This window comes from Cyrtonyx montezumae, unplaced genomic scaffold, assembly GCF_038088225.1.
Source record: "Cyrtonyx montezumae isolate F1298 unplaced genomic scaffold, pur_monq_1.0 scaffold_1, whole genome shotgun sequence".
NCBI lineage: Eukaryota > Metazoa > Chordata > Aves > Galliformes > Odontophoridae > Cyrtonyx > Cyrtonyx montezumae.
Genome location: NW_027071825.1, coordinates 23,068,590 through 23,088,850, shown reverse-complemented (window position 1 = coordinate 23,088,850; position 20,261 = coordinate 23,068,590). Strand labels below are relative to the sequence as shown.

The following is a 20,261-nucleotide window of genomic DNA, read 5'->3' as shown; positions in this document are numbered from 1 at the left end:
GCAGAAGGCTTTACTAGAGTTTTGAACTGCAAACCTGTTGAGTTTTGGTGTGTCTAACTACATAGAGTGAGGCAGAGTTCATTTTAAAATCATGCACTCTTTTTTTCCCGTGTGTGCTTATGACAGCAGTGCATTGGACATGGCACCAAAGCACCTTTTGCTGTTCAGATTCTGCTCATTGAGGAGCTGAAATTAAATGTCTGCAGCCTATCAAGAAGTTACACAATAAACACTCTTGACTCTATAATGTGATTTGTGTTTTCTTAGTTCCTTCTTTCCTATGCTCTATGGATGTTAATTAGTTTTCTTAATATATATTAATTTTTTTCAATGTAGGCCATTTGAAGACCAGACAGCAAGTGTGCCTGCTGTTGATCCTACCAACACCAACTCTGTGCATCAGGAGGAAGGAGGTGTTAATGCAGCAGGGCAGAAGACCACCAAGGATGCAAGTGGCAAAAAGAGAGAGGAACCTAAAGCTGGTCCAAAGAAGCCTAAGGAAAAAGTGGATGCTTTGTCTCAATTTGATCTTAATAATTATGCAAGTATGTATTGATAAGATACCGTGCTAACAAGAATATGCAACCCTGCAGCTTTGCTGGATATATTGCTAGATGTTTGTAAATGAGAATATATATATATATTAAATGTATGGATAATTGTATAGTTCAGTATTGCTACTTTTGCCATATTTTATTTTTTATTAACTTCTTCACTTACTAAATATTCAATTCTAATTTGCCTGCAATGAATTTAGCAAGCAAAGCCTTAGCTTTTATTAAGGCCATCATCTGTATCTGCCTATTGGGAAACTGCTTCTACCTAAAGCAGTTGGTTCTTAATGTATTTTATAGAGCACTGCATCAGCAGCTGTTAGAACAGCAGCATCTGTACCTCTCCTTTCAATAGGTGTTGTGATCATTGATGATCACCCTGAAGTGACAGTAGTTGAAGACTCCCAGTCTAACTTGAATGATGATGGTTTCACTGAAGTGGTGTCTAAGAAGCAACAGAAACGCCTGCAAGATGAAGAGCGCAGAAAGAAGGAGGAACAAACAGTGCAGGTACAAGGCTCAGCATTTGTATCAGGCATTTGTGATGGGAAAGAGCTCCTTTCAATACTGGGAATGTTATGAGGTGTGCAGTATCTTCATTTCAGGGAGCTATATTTTCACCTCTTAGATGTATCTAAATAATTGTCCTAAGTTTGAGTTGTTCAGAATTTGTGGATTAAACTAATTTTCACTTGGACATCTTAGGATTCAGTACTTACTGTTTGGGCTACCAGCTGTGAGAGTTAAAATTTGCTTTTCCTTGCAGGTTTGGACCAAAAAAGGATCGAGTGAAAAAGTTCGAGGTCAGAATTCCAAGCTTCCACCCAGATTTGCCAAAAAGCAGCAGCAACAGGCAGCAGCTGCAGCTGCACAGCAGGCACAAGCTCAGGCACAGACTCCATGTGCAACACAAACTCCAGGTCAGCCTCCAGCTTCTGTTCAGCCTCAAAATCAGGCTGCAGGAGGGACGACAACCAGCACAGAATACACGGTGTCAGGCAAGGTTTTGCAGAACACCCAGGCTCACAATGGTCTAGGAACTGATCTATGGGAAAACAAGGTGCCTCCTACAGCAGTTCTGAATGACATCTCCAAAAAATGTAAGTAATGTCTTCTGGATTCTCTTTTTGTGGTGAGAGGGGCAAGTATTGTAGTTAGAGAATGCTGGTTCTCAGCTCTTACATTTGCACGTGCAAGTGTATTTTGCACAGTGAATAGAGAGCAACATAATATTTCAACCTATGAATCCCCCCTCAAAAGACTTCTGCAGTGTGAGATTACTCAGTATTTTATGTTGTTATCATAATTACTATTTACAAAATATAAGGATATCATTCTCTTCAGAAATCTGTGTTGGGCTTGGTCAAGCTTCCAAATGTGATGGTCAACCCTCTTAAATTAAAGCAGCTAAATAGTAGTCATATTGCTAACTCCTGAGTAGGCTAATAACTTCTGAACCAGAACTTGGTTAATCAACACATCTGTGGTCTAATTTTTCTCAGACAGTTGATAACTTTAGTCAGATGCATTTAGCAACTTAGGTTTTTTGGTGGTGTTTTGGTTTTAACTCTTTTCTTACTTGTCAGTGGGACCTATTAGTCCACCTCAGCCACCTTCAGTGAGTGCTTGGAACAAACCTTTGACATCTTTTGGATCAGCTGCATCTCCAGAGGTAAGGATGAAGGGAAAAGTAGGGTAGCTGTTCATGAAGCTGATTCAAATTGTTTGTCTTGAAGATTGGGTACAGATAATCCTTTATTTATGCGTGGTCATACCTAAACTAGTGTGTGCAGAATTTCATGAAGTAAAGGGGGTAGTACAGAAGGACACAGGCTAATGCTTTCATTGATTGCAAAACAAGAAAACTGTTCCTTGTGATTCAGATCTCAGATTTCACAATTTTATTGATAGCTGCTATTCAATGTATATATATATTTTTTTAAGTTAAAGTACTGTATAGTTTGTGAATGCTTGTGTCCAGCTTAGTAATGCAGACAGAAACAGGATGCTTCCAAGGAACCAGACATTTTTTGTCTCTGCTTAAAGCAGGAATACGATAAGTGGTAGATGCTTTCTTACCCTGTTCTACTTATCCCCTGGGCTTGGCACAGTCCTTAATATTTTACTTTAAAGTCATGTCATTTAGTTCTCTTGGGCTTTTTTGGCCTTCTTGACTTCATTGTTTTAAATTGTTGGGTTGTCTTTATTCCCTTATGACACCATTTTGGATGGCATAAGGGCATCTATAAATCCTATTTAGTCTTTAATTGTTGTTCTTGAATGTTAGTTTCAAAGTTTCAGGAGAATAATATGAACTTGAATCTAGACTTTATATTGTATTTCTCTTTCATTTTCCATACCAGATCTTTTTCTTGATCTTGTTTATGTATTTCTTCACTACTTTTACTTCCCCTCCACTTGAGCTCTGACAAATTAGGAAGCTGAGGATAATACAGTATGCCTTTATATCTTGTTTACTACCTGTAAATTTGTTGCAGTCACAAATAATGCTTTTGCTGGCAGAAGGTAGAAGCATACTTATGGTGTTCAACTTTCAGTATACTTTGTGCTCTTTTATTAACTCTTGGCAATGTACTCATGTGAGTCTTTTGAAACGTGTTAAATGCTTGCTTTTTAAATAGGGAACAAAGCCTGGGCAAGAAGGTGGAGTTGAGCTTGGTATAGAAACTATTCAGTTTGGAGCCCCTGCTTCCAGTGGTAGTGATAATGAAGTTGGTCCTGTGCTTTCTGAAAAGTCGACTGACAAACTGCCAGAACCAAAAGAGCAGAGACAGAAACAGCCTCGGGCTGGACCCATCAAAGCACAAAAGGTAAAACATCGTGTCTTTTAAACTTAAAAAGCAAATAAATTCACTCAAAAAGAAATTACAAATAACTGAGAAATAGAATGCTAATTTAAATAGGACTAGATCTATGAAAATTGCATTCCATGTTTAGTATTTCCTTAAATAATAAACAGGAGGTGCTTGGAAAGAAGATGGGGAATTCACTTAAAGTAGCAAGTGTAAGTACTCAGCATCGTAGTGCAGGAGGGCTTGTCCACCAGCTCTTATTTGGAGCAATGGAGATGGGATTATGAGTCTGTGTTAGCTTTGCTGGAAGAGTATGGATTTTGTAGGGTGTTTCTGTTTTGAATTTTTGAAGTACACCCACGTGTGCTTATTTTGCTTAGGATTTATTGAGGCAGGCTGTTTGTGTCTTACATCTCCAATTTCAGTTCTTCCTGCCACCATGTCTGCCTTTTTCCCCCACACCACCATCTGCAGCCATTGAAATGTGCCTTGCTTAGTTTTGTACTGAGAATTTTAGTAAGTAATACATCAAGTTGCAGGGAAAGAAGTGTTTGGAGGAAAGAAGCATGTTAGAGCCCACTGATAAGAAGTCTCAAAAACACAGACACTTAGGTAACTATTTTTTTTTGTAATTAATCTGGGAAGAGTGAATTGGTAATCAAACTTAATTGTACGTTTCTCATTCTTCTCTGGAGATTATGGGGCTGCAGTTAGTGGAGCTACACTTAGTGATCTTTCAGATTAATGAAACTTACTTTCCTGTTTTATCCTCCAGTGTGTACTGATTGTACAGTGCATTGCTAGCACTCAGCACCAGCTCCTTACCTGAATGAAGAGGTGGCTCCTTCAGATTTGCTTTGCTCATAAGTTTCTAAACCAGTTATTTCAGTCTGATGATCTTGATTGAGGTGTTCTATTGTAAGGAGTCTTTACCTATTTCTGAAACAGATGATTTGTGTTTGTAGAGACATACCATCAGCTTTTTGCTTTCCACTATCAAAGCTTCAGCAGTAGGATTTCAGAGGCTGCCTTTTAAGATTTTCTTCTGCTGCTCTGTAGTAAGGTGGGCTGAGCCAGGATGGATATGCCTCTTTAAACAGGACATTCACATTCCCTGAGGCCCTTCATTCTTAAATTTGGCTGTACAAAAAGGAACTACTGAATTACAGCAGCTACTCCAGTCATAGTCTCTACAATATAAGGCAGTACTTGAATGTGGGAGTGGTTTTGTTTTTTTTCTGGATATCCCTTTAGTGCTCATTCACTAGGAAAAAATGATGCCAGCAATGAAACATCAACAAATGAAAGGAGTCCTTTTTTAGTTTTCTAGTCTCCTTGAACCCTGTAAAATCAGAGTTCTCTGAAAATAGAGACAAGCTGTACATACGTGAAGTCTCGTGTCTTTCTTACTTTTCTGTACTTGTAAGAAACATTGAAATGGTTTTCTTCTGTAAAAGGAAAAGCTTTGTTAAGTTTAAACAAAGTTGTTCTAAGCATGTTAAAGTACTGTTTTATGGGCAGGATGTGGGGGGAAGACATAACTGACAAGTTAACGCTAACTTAGCTTCCAGACTTGAGTCCGGTAGAAAACAAAGAGTATAAGCCCGGTCCTATTGGGAAAGAGCGTTCTTTAAAGAACAGAAAGGTGAAGGACGCCCAACAGGGAGAGCCTGAGGGACAGGAGAAGTCATCTCCCACCTCTGTGAGAAGTCCAGAACCTGTCACTGCAAAGGAAACCAAAGCAGCAAGTGAACTGAGTACAGAAATCGGAACAATGATATCTGTGTCTGCTCCAGAGTTCGGAACAAGCACAAAGGTAAGAAAAATGTTGAAATATTACAGAGCACTATATGTAAAATAATACTATGGTGATGTAACTAATATTTGGTTGCCTGTTGGCTGCTATCAGGACAGCAGAGCTTACTGATGAGCAGATTTGAAATGGATAGTTACTGCTTGAACTTAAATAGTTCTCTAGAAGTGAGGTGGAGATGTTCTGTCACAATCCTTACAGAGATCAGCTTGGAAAGTTATAAAGTCTTCCACTGCCTTGTAAACTTGAAAAATGTCCTGAGCCTTAACTTTCTGTGGAGAGTGGCACTAGAGCCTGATACAGGCAGATTGTGTGAACTTGCATCTTGAGGGTGTTTTTGTTACATGCAAGAGGAGAGCTTGATTTTCAGCAGAGAGCTACAGAAAAGAAACATCCCCAATAGTTGTTTGAGAGCATGAATAGGATGTCCTGAAGCTTTGAGTTAAGTGCTCTATAGAGGGGAGGGGTAAAATAAACTAGGAAAATGCTAAAGCATTGGATGAGGCTTGGTCAGTTTACTTAAAGGTTCTGTGTCTCAGGCTTGGGATATAATCAAGGTACATCCCCTTTCGGAATTCAGGACTCATCGCAGTTGTCAGCATGGAGCACCCCTGCCTTGCACTGCAGTGGTGACTTACCATCAGCCTTCACTGTTTTATAGCTCTGTTCTTGTCTGTTATGCACTGAAAGCACTGAATTGTTGAAAAACATCCATAGACAGACTCTCCTGTTTGCATAATGGCCTGTGTGGGAGCTGTCTTCTCTTCTGTCAGTTGTGTCTAAAGCAAGAACTGTGAGTGTCCTTAAGTGGAAAGGAGCCACGCAGGATTGAATAGATGCTAGTTCAATTGTTACACCTGCCTTGGTAATAGGAAAGCTTGCAAAGCAGTTTTGTGAATTTAGACTCAAGTTTGTTGCATGCTGTCTTTTCTTCATCTCAAGCAGGAGCATTTTGATGCCTCTTAGGAAAACCATTCCTCTGCAGAAATTTCACTAATAGTTGAAGAATCTGCAATGCAGATCAGTTTCTATGTTTAAGCCTGCTGTTGGGGTTGGGGGGGTGAGCAGTCATAGCAGGTATTTGTCAAGCTGTCATACAAGCAGAAGATGCTGTTGTGATGAAATCTTGTTGCAGAGCAAATGTTAAAGAAGACATGTTCCCCAGCTATTAGCTGCAAACTTGATTTTGAGTGAAGTGACAAATGTGTGAAAGTTCAGTACTGGGATTTCTCATCCTTCCTAGCAGTTTTTGTCTTAGGTAGTAGATGTGGATGATTTGTGTTGACACCAGAACTGGGTGAAATGCCCTTCTTTTGTACACAGAATCACAAGTGCAGAGCCACAAACATCAATCTGTTCAAGTGTTTGCTAAGGAGGCTATTCTTTGTGTGCCATGTACTTTCTCACCATCTCTCAGACTTCTGTGACTAGCACTTGAGAGGAAACTCCTTTTCTGATCCTGTAGACATCTTTGTTTGCTAGACTAACTTGCTGGTAGCTCTGGTGAAGTAAATCAGTACCATGTCCTCTCTATAAATGTATTTTAAAAGAATGAAGTCTTCAGAAGGGAAGCCTGTATTTTGTGCCTTTCTGGCTCTAGTTAAAAGCTGGTTGCCTGTGTTCTTTCAGCTACTGCAGTATTGAAGTGTCAAACCACTGTCTTCTAAAGGGAGGACCAAATTGAAAGGAAAATAGAAGGTTTGTGAGGAACGTGCCTATTTCCAACAATTTCTTTATTGCTTGAAGTGGTTTCTATTAGAAGCATTTAATATGTGCTATAGATAGGCCTTAAAGCACCTGTCCCAGCAGTTCCAGATTTGCTTCTGAATTCCTTTGTCACGCCGAGTTCCATGGATAGTAAGCTTTCTAGGAAACAAGTGGTCATATTTTGTATTAACTTCTGTGGAAGTTGAACCAACAACCTGCAGGTCTATTAGGGAAGATAAACTTCATCTGAATTTCACAGAAATATACTGATTAGTGTCACAGCTGCTTTTTCCTGTCTCTAACATGGCCTTTGCTCATTAAAGAGGGAAGAAGCAATGGCATCTTTAATCTGTTTGAATATCAGATGTTTGATTTTTTTAGCAAACCAAAATGATTTCTCTATAGGTGCTTTACCATCTTTCTTGGGAGACTACTGCTCAGATTGCAGGGAGGCACACGTTCTTTAGTGCATTTGTTGGTTTGAATGCTTATGAAAGTCAAGCAGAGGCTTTGTAAGAGTATCCCATCCATACTGAAATGAGCCCCTTAGTAAGTTGGTATGTACTTAGACAGGGCTGTTCTGCCTCAGTCTGTGAATGTAAATCACTTTATACTGATGAGCTGTTAGGAACATACTGGTATGATTCTCTGAAGCAATTTCAGCAGTTTCTCAGATTTTGTAGTATTTTTGGAGAAAAAGCAATTTGTTGCATAGGTCTCTGAATCAATTAAGACATTGAACTTTCTTCCATTTGAGCAACTCCAAGTAAAGTTTTGAAGCTTTCTAATCACAGGAATGATCAGTACCTAGCAGATATGGCAACACAATTTTGGATAAATGCTTGATAAAAGCTGTACATTGCAGAGGTGATAGCGAAATGGAGACATGCTTTATTTAAGAATAATTTCTGAAATGGCTCAGTTTCTGACAAGCACTCTGGTTTGGATTAATTCGATATCTCAGGAATAAATCAAATATTCAGCAAATTAATTATTTGTTGGTCCTTGCTCCTTTGTAGCTAGGTCAGCTCTGAGGTCTGCTGTATCTTGCTTATAAAGGATTTGTGAGCATTTCTTTTTGAACAAATTGAACAGTTGTAAAAGTAAATCTGTTTTTTGTTCAGATATAAATGCCCTGTAGATAACTTCAGAATTTACTGCTGATGCTGTTATTACAGTTACTAATTGGTTTATTTAGTAAAATGGTGGTTTGGAAGATTCGTTTTAATTGAGCAACAAAATCATATGGTATCCATATGTGGAAGGCTCCTAGACTTTTTTCTATCAGTAAATGAAAGGTGATAATTAACCAACCCATGATATCTGCTGTGCTGTTCTTACAGCTAAAGCACTGTCTTTTCTGTACGTGTAACATGCAGCTTATTCTTGGAGAACAGTTCAGCATTGCACACCCACTTCTGAGGGCACCACAGTGGATGTGTTAGGGTTGTTTTGTTTGAAGTTCTCTTAGGGGGGAAGTATTTCTATGCTGTGGAATTATACAAAGTTGTGAAGATAGCAGTAATCTTGATTTAATTTCTTTTGTGGAGAATTGTATTGCTTAGACTGTGTAAAACTTGGGTCCGAGCCTTGAAGGTGTTCTGGAAATGTTACTTTAACAACTTCCTGTCTTGTGTGATAACGGATCTTAAAAAAACAAGAGGCTGTTTGGTTACACTTCATTAGAAGGATCTTATGATTAAAGCAGCTTTGTGTGCTTGCTTTGTTCTACAAAACTGTATCCCATATAATGTATTCTCGTATAATCTTATATCCCACCAGTTCAACAAGCGAGATGATAAGTATGTGGTGAAGCAGGTTCTTTCTGGCTCCATCATAAATACATGGGTGCGCTTATGGTTCAGCTCTTTGTTCATGTCTTTTACCAAAACAAGTTTATCCTCAAGGCTGGCTCTTTCTTCCTTGCTGATTAGTATCTTAATGCTTTGGTTAATATTTTAGGAGACATTGCCATAGACTCGCAGTGAATTCAGTGTGCACTTTTTTGTAGTTATCATCATACTGGTTGAGTATGGTTGAGTTAAACAAGCATAATGTTTTTAGTGCCTTCAGAGGCATTGTGTTGGCACATCCAAATGCTTGTTAACAGCTAATTTATGTTTCAGTTACTTCTTGGTCTTTGGTCTGTAAAAATGATGGAGCTTATTCTGGGCATTCAGCGTTTGCTGTTGAACTAATGAATCTTGGCTAATTTAGGAGTGTATGGTCATACCATTTATCTAACAGTCTTATAACAGTTCTTAAAATCCTTGTTTGTGTAGAATACACTCAAGTTTAAATATCCAGTGGCAAAGACTAGAAACTATGCTAAATTTTGCTTCAGAGATATGCCAGTACCCTTTTTGTTCATTCTCTAGGGAGCTGGCAGTGCCATCATTTACATGTTTTTAGCAGGGAGTTGAGATCTACAGCTGCAGTAGTCACTGGCTACAGTTGAGTCCATGAAAGTGAATTTGATTCATGGAGTATGTTATGGCTTACCTAACTGTGAGGATAAATAAGCTACAAGGAAAGCCTTTGGGTAGGTTTGCACTTCTACCCCTTTTCTTTCTTGAAATCAATGCCCAGTGCAGAAACTGGGAGGCAAACTTTAGCTGTCCAGAGAAAAAATGTCTTAAAGTTTGAGACAGGACTCGAGGAAAATAGTTCTGTCAAATAGCTCCCTGGGTCCGCTTTTGAATCTGGAAAGCCTTGTTACAGACTTAACCAAGATATTCCTGTTTGTTTAAAGTTACAGAAAGATTTCAGATCTCACTTTTTGGAATGAATTGGACTAAAAGTGCCAACAGATAGCTAAAGCATCTTGGGTGACCAATGAATGCCTGTACCACCGCAGTTCCGTATGTGTAATGCCCAGGCACGACATCACTCTATTTCCTTGCTTTAAAGTCTGTATTTGGCTTGTCTCAAGTCATGTCATGAGGCTAGCTGTAATCTCAAAACACTTTTGACTTCAGTAGCAGTTCAGCAGCAAGGATTGCTGAACAAGGATGTGCCTAACAAAAATCTTTGGGGGATAAAATTCTAAGCTTCTGTTGAATTGTGAGGTTTCTTCCTGTGCAAAGGCTGCCCTTTGTCCAAGAAACTTGAAATTGGATTTAGGTAAGGGAGATATTTTAATGGAATTATTTTTCTTCACAGGAGTCTGTAACAGACTACACTACACCTTCTCATCCTAACACAGTGGCTACTAGCAGTACAAAAATGGAGGAGACTTTGGTGACGAACGTAAGTCTATTGCAGTGAATCGACTTGACTTTGAAGACAAGAAAATTTTTCACACTTCCTTAAAGCACAGAATACTGCCTTCAGTTACCAAGTCACTAGAGTTTCTTCATGTTGACTAGCTGTGCACTACCCAGTGTTCTTATTCTGAAGGACAGTTGTTGTTTCAGTTAGTATCTGTTCTGGAATTCTTCAGATATTTCCTTATTTTTCAATGACCTACAGAGCAGAGAAAGTGTGAAAACATTTCTAGGGACAACTCTAAAATACACAAAAGATAAGTATAACAAATGTGGTCTCAGCAGTAGCCAGGCCTTGAACCTGGTGCAGGCATCTGTAGGTGAACTTGAAGAAAGGCTTCTAAAAAGGAAGCAGTTTTGAACTGTAGCCCAAAATCAGTGACTGTGTGTAAAGGGAGCACCTTAATGGCTTTGAAAACGTGCAGCAGGATTTCACATATTCAGCAGGGATGTGATGTCTGTCTTTGCAAAGCCAGTGACCCTGTGTATGTGTGTATGTGTGGTGTACTGATTGAGAAGACCAACTGGATTCTGTTGTGGAGTCAAGTTTGTCTCGAGCTTGCTGGGATACCGGGTTGGAAACGCAGATCTTGTTATTTTTGTTTGAGTAGCAGAGGTATAATTAGCTCAGAGTTGAGTCACTTGTTGGTTGGGGGAGGGAAGAATTCATGCAGTAGTGTCTCAGGTTTTTGCTGATGTCTTGTGAAATGCTTTTCAGCTTACTGCAGCATCCTTTAATGCAGTTTTGAAGCAATATTGGTTAAAGTTTCTCTTTCGTTGGATTTCCTGGTGGTGTTTTGGTTTGTGCCTTTGGTGGTTGTAGAAAACTGACTTGTGTAAATTGTGGTAGTGTATATACTCCAGTGTGGCACGTTGGAGTTGGCAAGGATCTTTGATATCGCCTGCTTCAGAGCTTCAGTATCTGTGTCTTTTGGATTAGCCTGACGTCATCAGTAGGTGGAATTTCATTAGCTGTGGTCTGTGAGAGGAGAAAGATGGACAAAGAATTAGTCAGAATGGATCAGATGGGCATTGCAGTGTTTTTGGTATGTTCTATTTAGAATAGCAAGGAAATCATCAGTATTTTCTTCAATAAAGGTAGAAAATCCCTTTTGTCAACTTTATCTCTCTAGGTTTGACATCTTTCTTGACAGAGAAGATAACTGAATTTGGTTACTGGATGGCAAATCTGTTTTTGTTTGTGTCATGGTCCTGTGACTCTGTAGGTTTATGGCTTCCTCTTTTCAGAAACTGCATCTCAGAACTCAGGAGGTCACTGTATCCCATGTACTGTATTGGTACAGAAGGGGCCAAACTTGGCTTGGGAATAATTTTTGCATATCAGTAAAGTAAGATGGTGCTTCAAAGCATATCCCAAAGCAGAAAGTTGGTATTTATGCAGAAGACGCAGAGCCTTCAGAACCCTAGTCTTCAGCCTCTTTTTATTTAAAGAGAGTTGAGAAGCATCTCAGCACCTGCTGAATGACCTTTTCCCACCTGCCATATTTTCACCTTATTTTATCAAAATCTCCCTGCCAAATGCTCAAGCCTTGATGAAGCTGTAGCTCACTGAATAAAGCTTGAGCTTTGCTTTTTCTGGGGCTTTCATAATAGACGTAGTTAGAATGTGATGTGTGTTGCCTGCCTTTCAGGTGCCCCTGCCCCACACCCTTCCCCTCCCTAGGAGGGAGACTCTACAACAGAGCTCCAGCCTAACTCCAGTTTCTCCCGCTACCGTCGACCTCACCCTCAAGGTATGTACCACATCCCTCTAAGGGTTGTTTTCTTGCATGCAGGGGAAAGTTAATGGAGAACTTGCTGGTAAACCTTTTTTTAGAGCCTTCCTTTGTTTCCTCTGCTGAACTGCTTCTGCATATAAACGGATGGCTGAAACACCAGACTATCAAAGGATGCATTTAAATTCTAAATCTCTAACCCCATTTTGCATTAACACTTGGCATCAACCAGTCTTGGCTCCCACTGCCCTGAAAAAGGATCCTAGCATTTTAGCATTGTACCATTGTGTTCATGACAAACCATCAGAATCTGACTGATTTTTTTATCTTAATTTTTTTTTTTTGTACGTGGCATAAAGCAAGTTGCTTAGTTGGGTATTAAAGGCTGCCAAGAGTTGCTTGGTAAGCCAAGCTTGATTTTCTTAGCTGTAAGATTTTGGTGCAGTGATACTGTGTTTTGAGTCGGATGGCTAAGGTTGCAAAAAAGACAAAGCAGGCGGAGTGGTGGTGACTCTGAAAGGCAGTTAGTTCTATTAGCTAGTCAGAACGTGCTTTGTTGTGTTACAAACATCCTGTTGTATAGAATATTTTGAGTGGTGTTTTGCCATTTTGGTGGACTTTGGATTGTGTGCATTGTATAACTCACTAACATAGTATTGGTCTCTATTTTACTCTTGTGTCTTTAGAAGTTTTTTGGTCATCTTGGTGTGTTAGATCTGCTTTGCTATTGTGACTGTAGGTGATTGAACTAGTAGAAACATTGGTACTACTTCCAGTACTAAGAGTGATGTTTGAAATCAGTTTCTGTAAGTTACTTACAAAAAAACCAAACACTTGAAACCAGGGATTGGATGCAGAACTAACACTGGACAAAGTTTTTTGGTAGTCTTGGTGAGACTTCAGTCTTGCTGGCATGGTTTGGCAGCTGCTTGGCTCGTATTCTCTATGGATGGTAGTTATTAATGATCTCTTGTTGTGTCTTTGCTTTTCTTTTGTTAACACTTTTTTTCCTGGGGAGAAAAACAAGTAACATAATAGACACTTGGGTCAGCAAAATGGGGAGAGGGCTTGAGAGGGACAAGTAAATTAACAAAACTATCTGATTTTCAGTTGCATTCTCGTGTAACAAACTGCTGTAATCTGACTTTCTGGCGCCTGAAAGCATTTTTCTGAAGTAGTGGTCTCTAACTGTTTAGCAACTGGATATCTGATCCACACGAAATACAGGTAGGGTTGTTACTACAGCATGACACCACAAAGAACGTGCCACTGCTCAGCCACGGAGCAGACCGCAGCGTTCTTTTGCCTGTTTCATCCTGCAGGTCTTGTTTTATAGTTCTGGTGTCAGTGATTTGATTCATTTCTCAGCGGATGATAAATTTGGGATGTGTGGTAGCAAAATACATTGAAGATCCATGTTTTGAGGCTACCTTGAAGTACAGTCTGGTTAAAATCTGAATCGAAAGATGTTTGGAACAGCTTTGTCTCCGTGTTCTCTGTTCCAGACACTGGAACACTACATTTTCTTTCAAATGCTGAAGGCAACAAGCTTGTTTTGAAGCGTGCACTGAGGCTATCACTTCCACAAAAGGCTTTCTGGTCCAGGCAGAGCAAAGCTGCTCTTTCTTGTCCTAATTCATAGCATCCTTGCTATTAAAGAAATGTACCTTAAGAGCAATAGAAAACAGTGTTTCCTCCCCTCCTTTAGAGCTAAGGCTCCAGGCTCTGCCTCCTTCCTCCAGCCACACCTACCCCTAGTACTTTGTGTCATTCTGTAAAAGTGTAGGTGCAAAAGGTGCTGCTCTGAGAAAGACTGAGAACTTTTTCCATACACCAGCATTACTAAAGACACCTTTACTGAGGCAGTAATCCTCAAGGGGACTATCTGACGTGGCTATTGCTAGTTAAAGAGCTGAGCAGAAGAAAGCCAAAGCCATCTCCACTTGAGTTGCTTGGCCTACTTCCATGTTCCAGAGTTCAACATAAAATCCCTGAGTCTGGAATCTGGCATCTTTTGAATTTTATTTTGTCAGTCACCTAAGCTTTGACATAGAGAAGCACACACATGTAGGTATTTGTCTCCAGCTAAGTTTATAGGTAGTAAGTTCTGGACTGTTAATTCAGTGTCAAGGCCCTAGAGGGTGAACAATGAAGCCTGAGGCAGCCAGTATCTTCAGCATGTGTTCTCCTCTTCCCATAACTGAGCAGTAAGCAAAATCACAACACGTTCCCAAGTCTCACTCAATTTTGAGCTACTTCCTTTTTCACATCTGGTCTGTAGATAGTGCTGCATGGGTACTTGTAGAATACCAGTCTCTCTTCCATCCAGAGATTGTTGAGGAGCTCTTTAAAACCAAGGCTCACATCTCTGTTATGTTATCTGCTATGTTTGCAGCAAATGGGTAGGGGTATGGGATAACTTGAGAAATCTTGGTAGTGTCTAGGTTTGGAAGACAAAATTCAGTATGTAGGCTCCTGCTCTTGCTGTCACTAGTTACTGCTGGGCATCGTGAAACTTGATGAACATAGTAGAAGCTTCTGTGCGTTCTCCATTCAGACATCTGCAGGCACTTTCCTCATTTTCTCATAATTCCAGTGTAGTGTTCCATGTTACACAAAATCCTTTCCATCAGTTTTATGATTAATTTTTATGTTTGTCCTATCTGTAAGGATCTGAACCAGTTTGGTGGACAGTGTTGTGATGGGGAAACTAAATGAAAGTGCATGATGATGGTCTCAGAAAGGAAAATAGATAAGTCACCTATCTTCACATGATTTGAGGTGCAACAAAGGTTCTTTCCTTCCCCTTTTTCTCTTGAAGAATAGAGCTCTTTCTTTATGGAAGTGTTATCTTCATGTTAGCCACTTTTTTGGGGCACTGCTTTGCTTTTTTTAATCACTTCTGAAGCATCTGGTCAAATAATCCAGGTTCTCTTTGGCCTGACCAGGCTGAGCCTAATGCATTAAAAGCAGGGTGGTTGAAGGTGTGACTTGCAGAGGCTGCCAGTCCCAGTTAGGGCACTACTGATCCACGCAGTGTGGCTGGTGAGGTTATATTTGAACCTTTACAAATACCTTTAAATGCAGCATCTGGCCTTGAGAAGCTTAGAGACCTCTAGATGAAGGATTTTAGCCTCTGACATCCAGCTGTGCACACCTTTCCACTTCAATCTCTAGCTGTTCTCAGTTGTAGAGGGGTCTGTGGGCTTTGAGCCATTTAAATGACTGGATGTGGTCTGAACATAAATATTTTCAGTAGTCCCTCAAAAGTGTCTCAGTTCAAAGATACAGTGTTACAGACCTGTTCTAGCACTGGTAAGGTTGTTGTCTGGAACGAAACCATAGTTCTCACTTTTGGTGGAAGAGGGTTGTGTATAATAATTTTAGATTGAGGTTTCAACTTACTTGCTGTGCAATAGTGAAACTGATTGTAGAAAGAGGAGTGGGAAGCTTTAATGTAATGCAGTATGCACAAGCTGTGTCAGCTTTGATTGCATTTTGAACAGCGATTGATTTGGAAATGTGCACTTCAGAGCTCTTGGGTTTTCTAAAATGGTACTCAAAATAGATGACTTAGCAAGAAAACAAGGAGCTACTTTGTTTAAATGATCCAATTAACTTACAAGAAGTAGTCTTTGTGCAAATACTTGGATTCTTTTGTACCTTTCTTTTGCTTCCTGTGTCATTTGCTCTCTGTGTCAAATAAAAAATAAGGCAGATCAGTGAGTGAACTCTTGAGTACTTAGCATTAAGATAAACTGTGCACGTGTGCAGTTGGAACAGATAAGAAGCTCCAACTTCAGGCCGTATGCTTTTTGCATGAACAGAGTTGCACGATTATGATGATTTTTTAAGAGGCTCGCATGAAGCCTGAGTTGCCTTTTGAACTAAAAGTAACTTAAAAGAGGAAGGCTGTTGGGCTGGTTGAACTTCCTAATAGATGAGGGAATTTGTTTTCTTTTTAAATAGATGGAGTCTGCACGCAAAGCATGGGAGAATTCCCCAAACATGGGGGAGAAGAGTTCACCAGTGACCTCAGCAGCATCTCCCATAGCTGGTGGCAGCAGCAGCAACAGTAACAGCAGCAACACTGTGCCAAGCAGTGGCACTTACAGCTCTTTCTCTAGTGCATCAATGCCTCCTATTCCTGTGGCTTCAGTTACACCAACAACTTCACTATCAGGTACTGAGTGTCAAGATTGGAATGTCCTGTTATATTGCTCTTTGTTATGTGCTCCAAGAAATTAGATTCCCTATGGAAAGATACTTAATGCAAAGCTGACAAATTCTGTGCAGGTATGAAACGTTGGATCTGAACAGTAGCTTCCCAAATGCTTTTAATTAATAAGAGACCCTTCCCCTATTGCACCTCACTCAGCTAGGAAGAATATTGAGTAGACGTCTTTCTGCTTATGCTACGTATGAGGACTTGAAAGAGGATGTAAGCTTCTGTTGGCTGACATAGTTTCATTTTGTTTATCTGAGTGAAGGGAAGCAAGTGGGATTTTTTGGAACATACGTTAGATCTGACACTCACTTTCAGCAGACAGGTTCACCTTCCAGCAGACACTTCATCCAGGTAGTTGCAGTGTTAATTTCATTTGCGAATGTACTTTTGGAGTCCAGGTTTCAACAGCTTATACAAGATTCCCTTGCAATAGGGAGAGCAAATGCCTAACAGCTCCTCAATAACAACGCTAGTTCTCACCCTTATTTGCTACAACCAAAAGATGCTGTATCTGATTAAGTCTTCACACCTAGGAACATCAGTGTATGTCAAAACCTCAGCTTTTAAGAAGACCTTTATTTGAAGCCAGGCTTTTGGTCTTGAGAGGCACAATCACCGTACATTGTAGTATTATTAACTGAGATAACTACTTTGATTTACATCCTCCTGTGCTTGAGAAGGGAGAAATGTTATTGTAGCTCTTCCTGTAGTGAACTTAATAGAATTGTTCTCTCCACTCTCCGTCTGCCTTACAGTGATGGAAATAGCCACAGTTGATCTCAGTTTTCATTACCAGTAGTGGCTGTGCTTGCATAGCTATACCAAAACTGAACATTGACAGAGAGGAGGCTTTGGAGTGTCTTCAGCTGGTTGGTGATACACCACTTGCTTCTCTCCTTCTAGGAGCTGGAACATACACAACCTCTTCACTGAGTACAAAGACTGCAAGCACCTCGGACCCTCCTAATATATGTAAAGTGAAACCACAGCAGTTGCAGACAAGCAGCCTAGCTTCTGCAAGTCACTTTTCCCAACTGAGCTGCATGCCATCCCTCATTGCCCAACAGCAGCAGAGTCCCCAGGTTTATGTGTCTCAGTCTGCAGCAGGTAATGGTGTTTGACTGAGAAACCACGTATCTAATTTTTTTGGAGTTCTGGAATTTTGAGAATTGAATTTAATTCTGAATTTATCCATAGTAAAGGCAGAATGATGGAGAACGTTTTATAAGCAAGTATTCACTAATTATCTTAATGTACATATAAGCAAGTGATACCAATCATGCTGTGTTGTTAGCTTATTGAGGAAAATGAGTTTCTAGCTCTTTGATATACTCTTTTTCTGTTTCAGAATTTTAAATCACTGTTGAAGACCAAGAATGACTTAGTGATGGTGATTTGTAATAAAGTGCCATAGTAGTTTATGCTTATGGCATTTTTCTTAAAGAAAATCCTACATCCAGTTAACTTAAATTACATGCCACTAGAGCATGTTCTTTACCTTCCTCCATTAAAAAGCCTGTTTCGACCAGAATCTGTTTTGTCCCCAAAGAATCACGCAGGACTGAAGATGCATATGCAAGACTGATAGATTCTGATAGGGGTGACTTGATAGCAAAGGAAAAATACCACACTTACTTTGCACCAAGCTGTTGTGTTCAAACTTTAGTAGTTGTACTGGGAAGTACTGACAGTGGTTTCATCTCTAACTCTGTATAGCAAAGGAATTCTTGGAAGTTGATGTTAATTGTACTTCTCTTCTTGAGGTACTGCAGCTCAAATTCCAGCCTTTTATATGGATACAAGTCACCTATTCAACACCCAACATGCACGTTTGGCACCACCTTCTTTGGCCCAGCAGCAAGGCTTTCAGCCAGGACTTTCTCAGGTATTTGGGGATTTTTTTTTCCTTCCTTTCTCCTCCATCCGAGCTCTGCCTAATTGGTACATAGGGGCGGGCAGGCAGGAGTGGGAAGATTCCACAGAAACCAAAATCATGCCTACTATTGCTGCTTCATATTGATGTGTATGGGTGGTATTCAATCTCTCCTGCTCCTCTCGATTCAAAACAGCTTTCATAACAGCTTTCACTCGCAGTGTACTTCATGGGAAAGTGCACATTCACAAGGTGCTTGTATGATCATGTTAAGACAGGCTTATTCAGTTTAATGGTTTCTTCTTTATGCAGCCTGCTTCAGTTCAGCAGATCCCCATCCCCATCTATGCACCTCTGCAAGGGCAGCATCAAGCTCAGCTGAGTTTAGGAGCAGCACCAGCTGTGTCACAAGCCCAAGAGTTGTTCAACTCCTCTTTACAACCTTATAGGTAAATAGCATGTGTGAATTTATTTGCTTCTTGGGTGGCAGGATTCATAGAACCTGCTTCCTTGCAGATATATTCTGTGTTCGATGTCTGCCTCATCTCTCTGTCTTTCACTTCCAAAATCTTCAGCCTGTTGATCTGCCTAAGAACTCTGTACACAGGCTGGTTTGCATGCACAGGTGGAGATGTGAAATTTTGAGTTCATTAGTTATGGATGATACTTGTATCTTGAGGAAAACGGGCTAAAAAGCTGAAAACATAATCAGACTTACATATTTAAAAATATAAATTAAAAAAAAAAAGTGGTGGGGGGAGGGAGAAGGTATGACCCTTCAATTCAGCATTTGGTTTCCTGATCAAACCAACATTGGAGTCTGGAAACACTTTGAAATCCTGGTTTGAACCCCTGATCTGGAAACTGGAAACACTTTGAAATCCTGATTTGAACCCCTGATCTGAAATAATTAGTACATATCAACCAAGTTCTCAGTGAAAGGAATTGCAAATGGCAGACACTGTCCTTTGAGATAAGAGTTGAAGCAACTCTCTCAAAACGCTATATTTGATTTTCTGGTCTGAAGGTGTCTCTTCAGCTGACTTAAGGGGAGAAGTTTGAAGAAACACTTCCTGGTGGACTAAAACAACCTGCCTGTTGCAGTGCTTTGCTGTTCTATTTTTGGTCTTTGTTTTTTAAACTGTGGCTTTCCTATGGCGATGACAAAGCAACTGAATATCTAGCTAAAACTAAAGGCTTTGGTGTCTGTCTGTGTTCCAATTTTGAAGCCAGGGCATTTGTTTGGAAACTGCAGTTGTCAACATCCAGTAACTTGTTAATACTGAAGGTCCGACTCTGGAGATATCTATGAAGTCAAGAATACAAAAGCAATTTGCTTCATGATGAAGTGGGACTTCTAATGGGATACTTTCACACTGACCTACCTTACAGTGCATGAACTAAGAGCTAGTAGTTACTGTATAGTATGGTTTGGTCAAATTACGAACAAGTAATTTAGCCTGCTGTGTATAAGGGTATAAATAGAAAAGCCTAGTTATTTTGGATGCCTTTAGTATCTAATATTTTGCTGCCTGCACAATTTAAAAAGCAAAACCTTTCTCTAGTTGAAATTTGGCCAATCAGGTTTTCTAATTCTATTTAAAAAATATCAAAACTCGTGTTCTTAAATTTCTGGCAGTTCACTGTTGCTCTCTCTTCTCCAATCTATTGTAGGTCCCAGCAAGCTTTTATGCAAAGTGGCTTGTCTCAGCCATCACCAGTAGTTCTGTCTGGTACAGCCTTACACAACTTCCCAACAGTACAACACCAGGAGCTTGCAAAGGCACAGTCAAGCCTGGCATTTCAGCAGACTTCTAACACACAACCTATTCCAATCTTATATGAACATCAACTTAGTCAAGCTTCGGGACTGGGAGGCTCTCAGCTTCTTGATACACACATTCTCCAGGTAGGAAATGTTCAAAAATGCAAAACTTCTGCAGTGGTTTGATGAAAAAATAATGCGATAATAAATAAAGCATTGCCTACTTCTGTAATAGTTACATGAAGCTAAAGGTGGCAGAAAACTTCAGACACTTGAAAGATAATGTTCTTTTAGTTTCATAAAGGCACATTGGAGTAATCTCTTAATTGAGGATTGTTCTCCAGAATACAGGAATCCTTGCACTTGTATCAGTACTGGAGTTCTTGATTTGGTTCCTTTCATTGTAGGTGGCAAAGGGTTATTCCACCATGTGCAAATAAGCGTTTTATTACAATCTGAAACATCCAGGTTTTCATATTTCTGTGCTGTTTTTTCTACTGTACCAC

At 39.9% G+C, this 20,261-nt stretch overlaps 1 protein-coding gene across 17 annotated transcripts in view; it reads left to right on the top strand.

Moving 5' to 3' along the window:
- The window catches only part of PRRC2C (proline rich coiled-coil 2C), a 61,143-nt gene that overhangs the window by 32,417 nt on the left and 8,465 nt on the right, over positions 1 to 20,261 (top strand). For 8 of the 17 annotated variants that reach the window (XM_065743604.1, XM_065743632.1, XM_065743702.1 and 5 more), the window contains 13 exons: positions 337 to 545; positions 910 to 1,064; positions 1,321 to 1,654; positions 2,141 to 2,226; positions 3,197 to 3,385; positions 4,932 to 5,183; positions 10,050 to 10,136; positions 11,806 to 11,907; positions 15,859 to 16,072; positions 17,021 to 17,224; positions 17,881 to 18,002; positions 18,303 to 18,439; positions 19,665 to 19,899. In XM_065743604.1, the coding sequence (XP_065599676.1) occupies positions 337 to 545; positions 910 to 1,064; positions 1,321 to 1,654; positions 2,141 to 2,226; positions 3,197 to 3,385; positions 4,932 to 5,183; positions 10,050 to 10,136; positions 11,806 to 11,907; positions 15,859 to 16,072; positions 17,021 to 17,224; positions 17,881 to 18,002; positions 18,303 to 18,439; positions 19,665 to 19,899 (2,326 nt within the window). The remainder of the gene's footprint in view (positions 1 to 336; positions 546 to 909; positions 1,065 to 1,320; positions 1,655 to 2,140; positions 2,227 to 3,196; positions 3,386 to 4,931; positions 5,184 to 10,049; positions 10,137 to 11,805; positions 11,908 to 15,858; positions 16,073 to 17,020; positions 17,225 to 17,880; positions 18,003 to 18,302; positions 18,440 to 19,664; positions 19,900 to 20,261) is intronic. The other 9 variants (XM_065743734.1, XM_065743725.1, XM_065743651.1 and 6 more) reach the window with 5 other exon arrangements.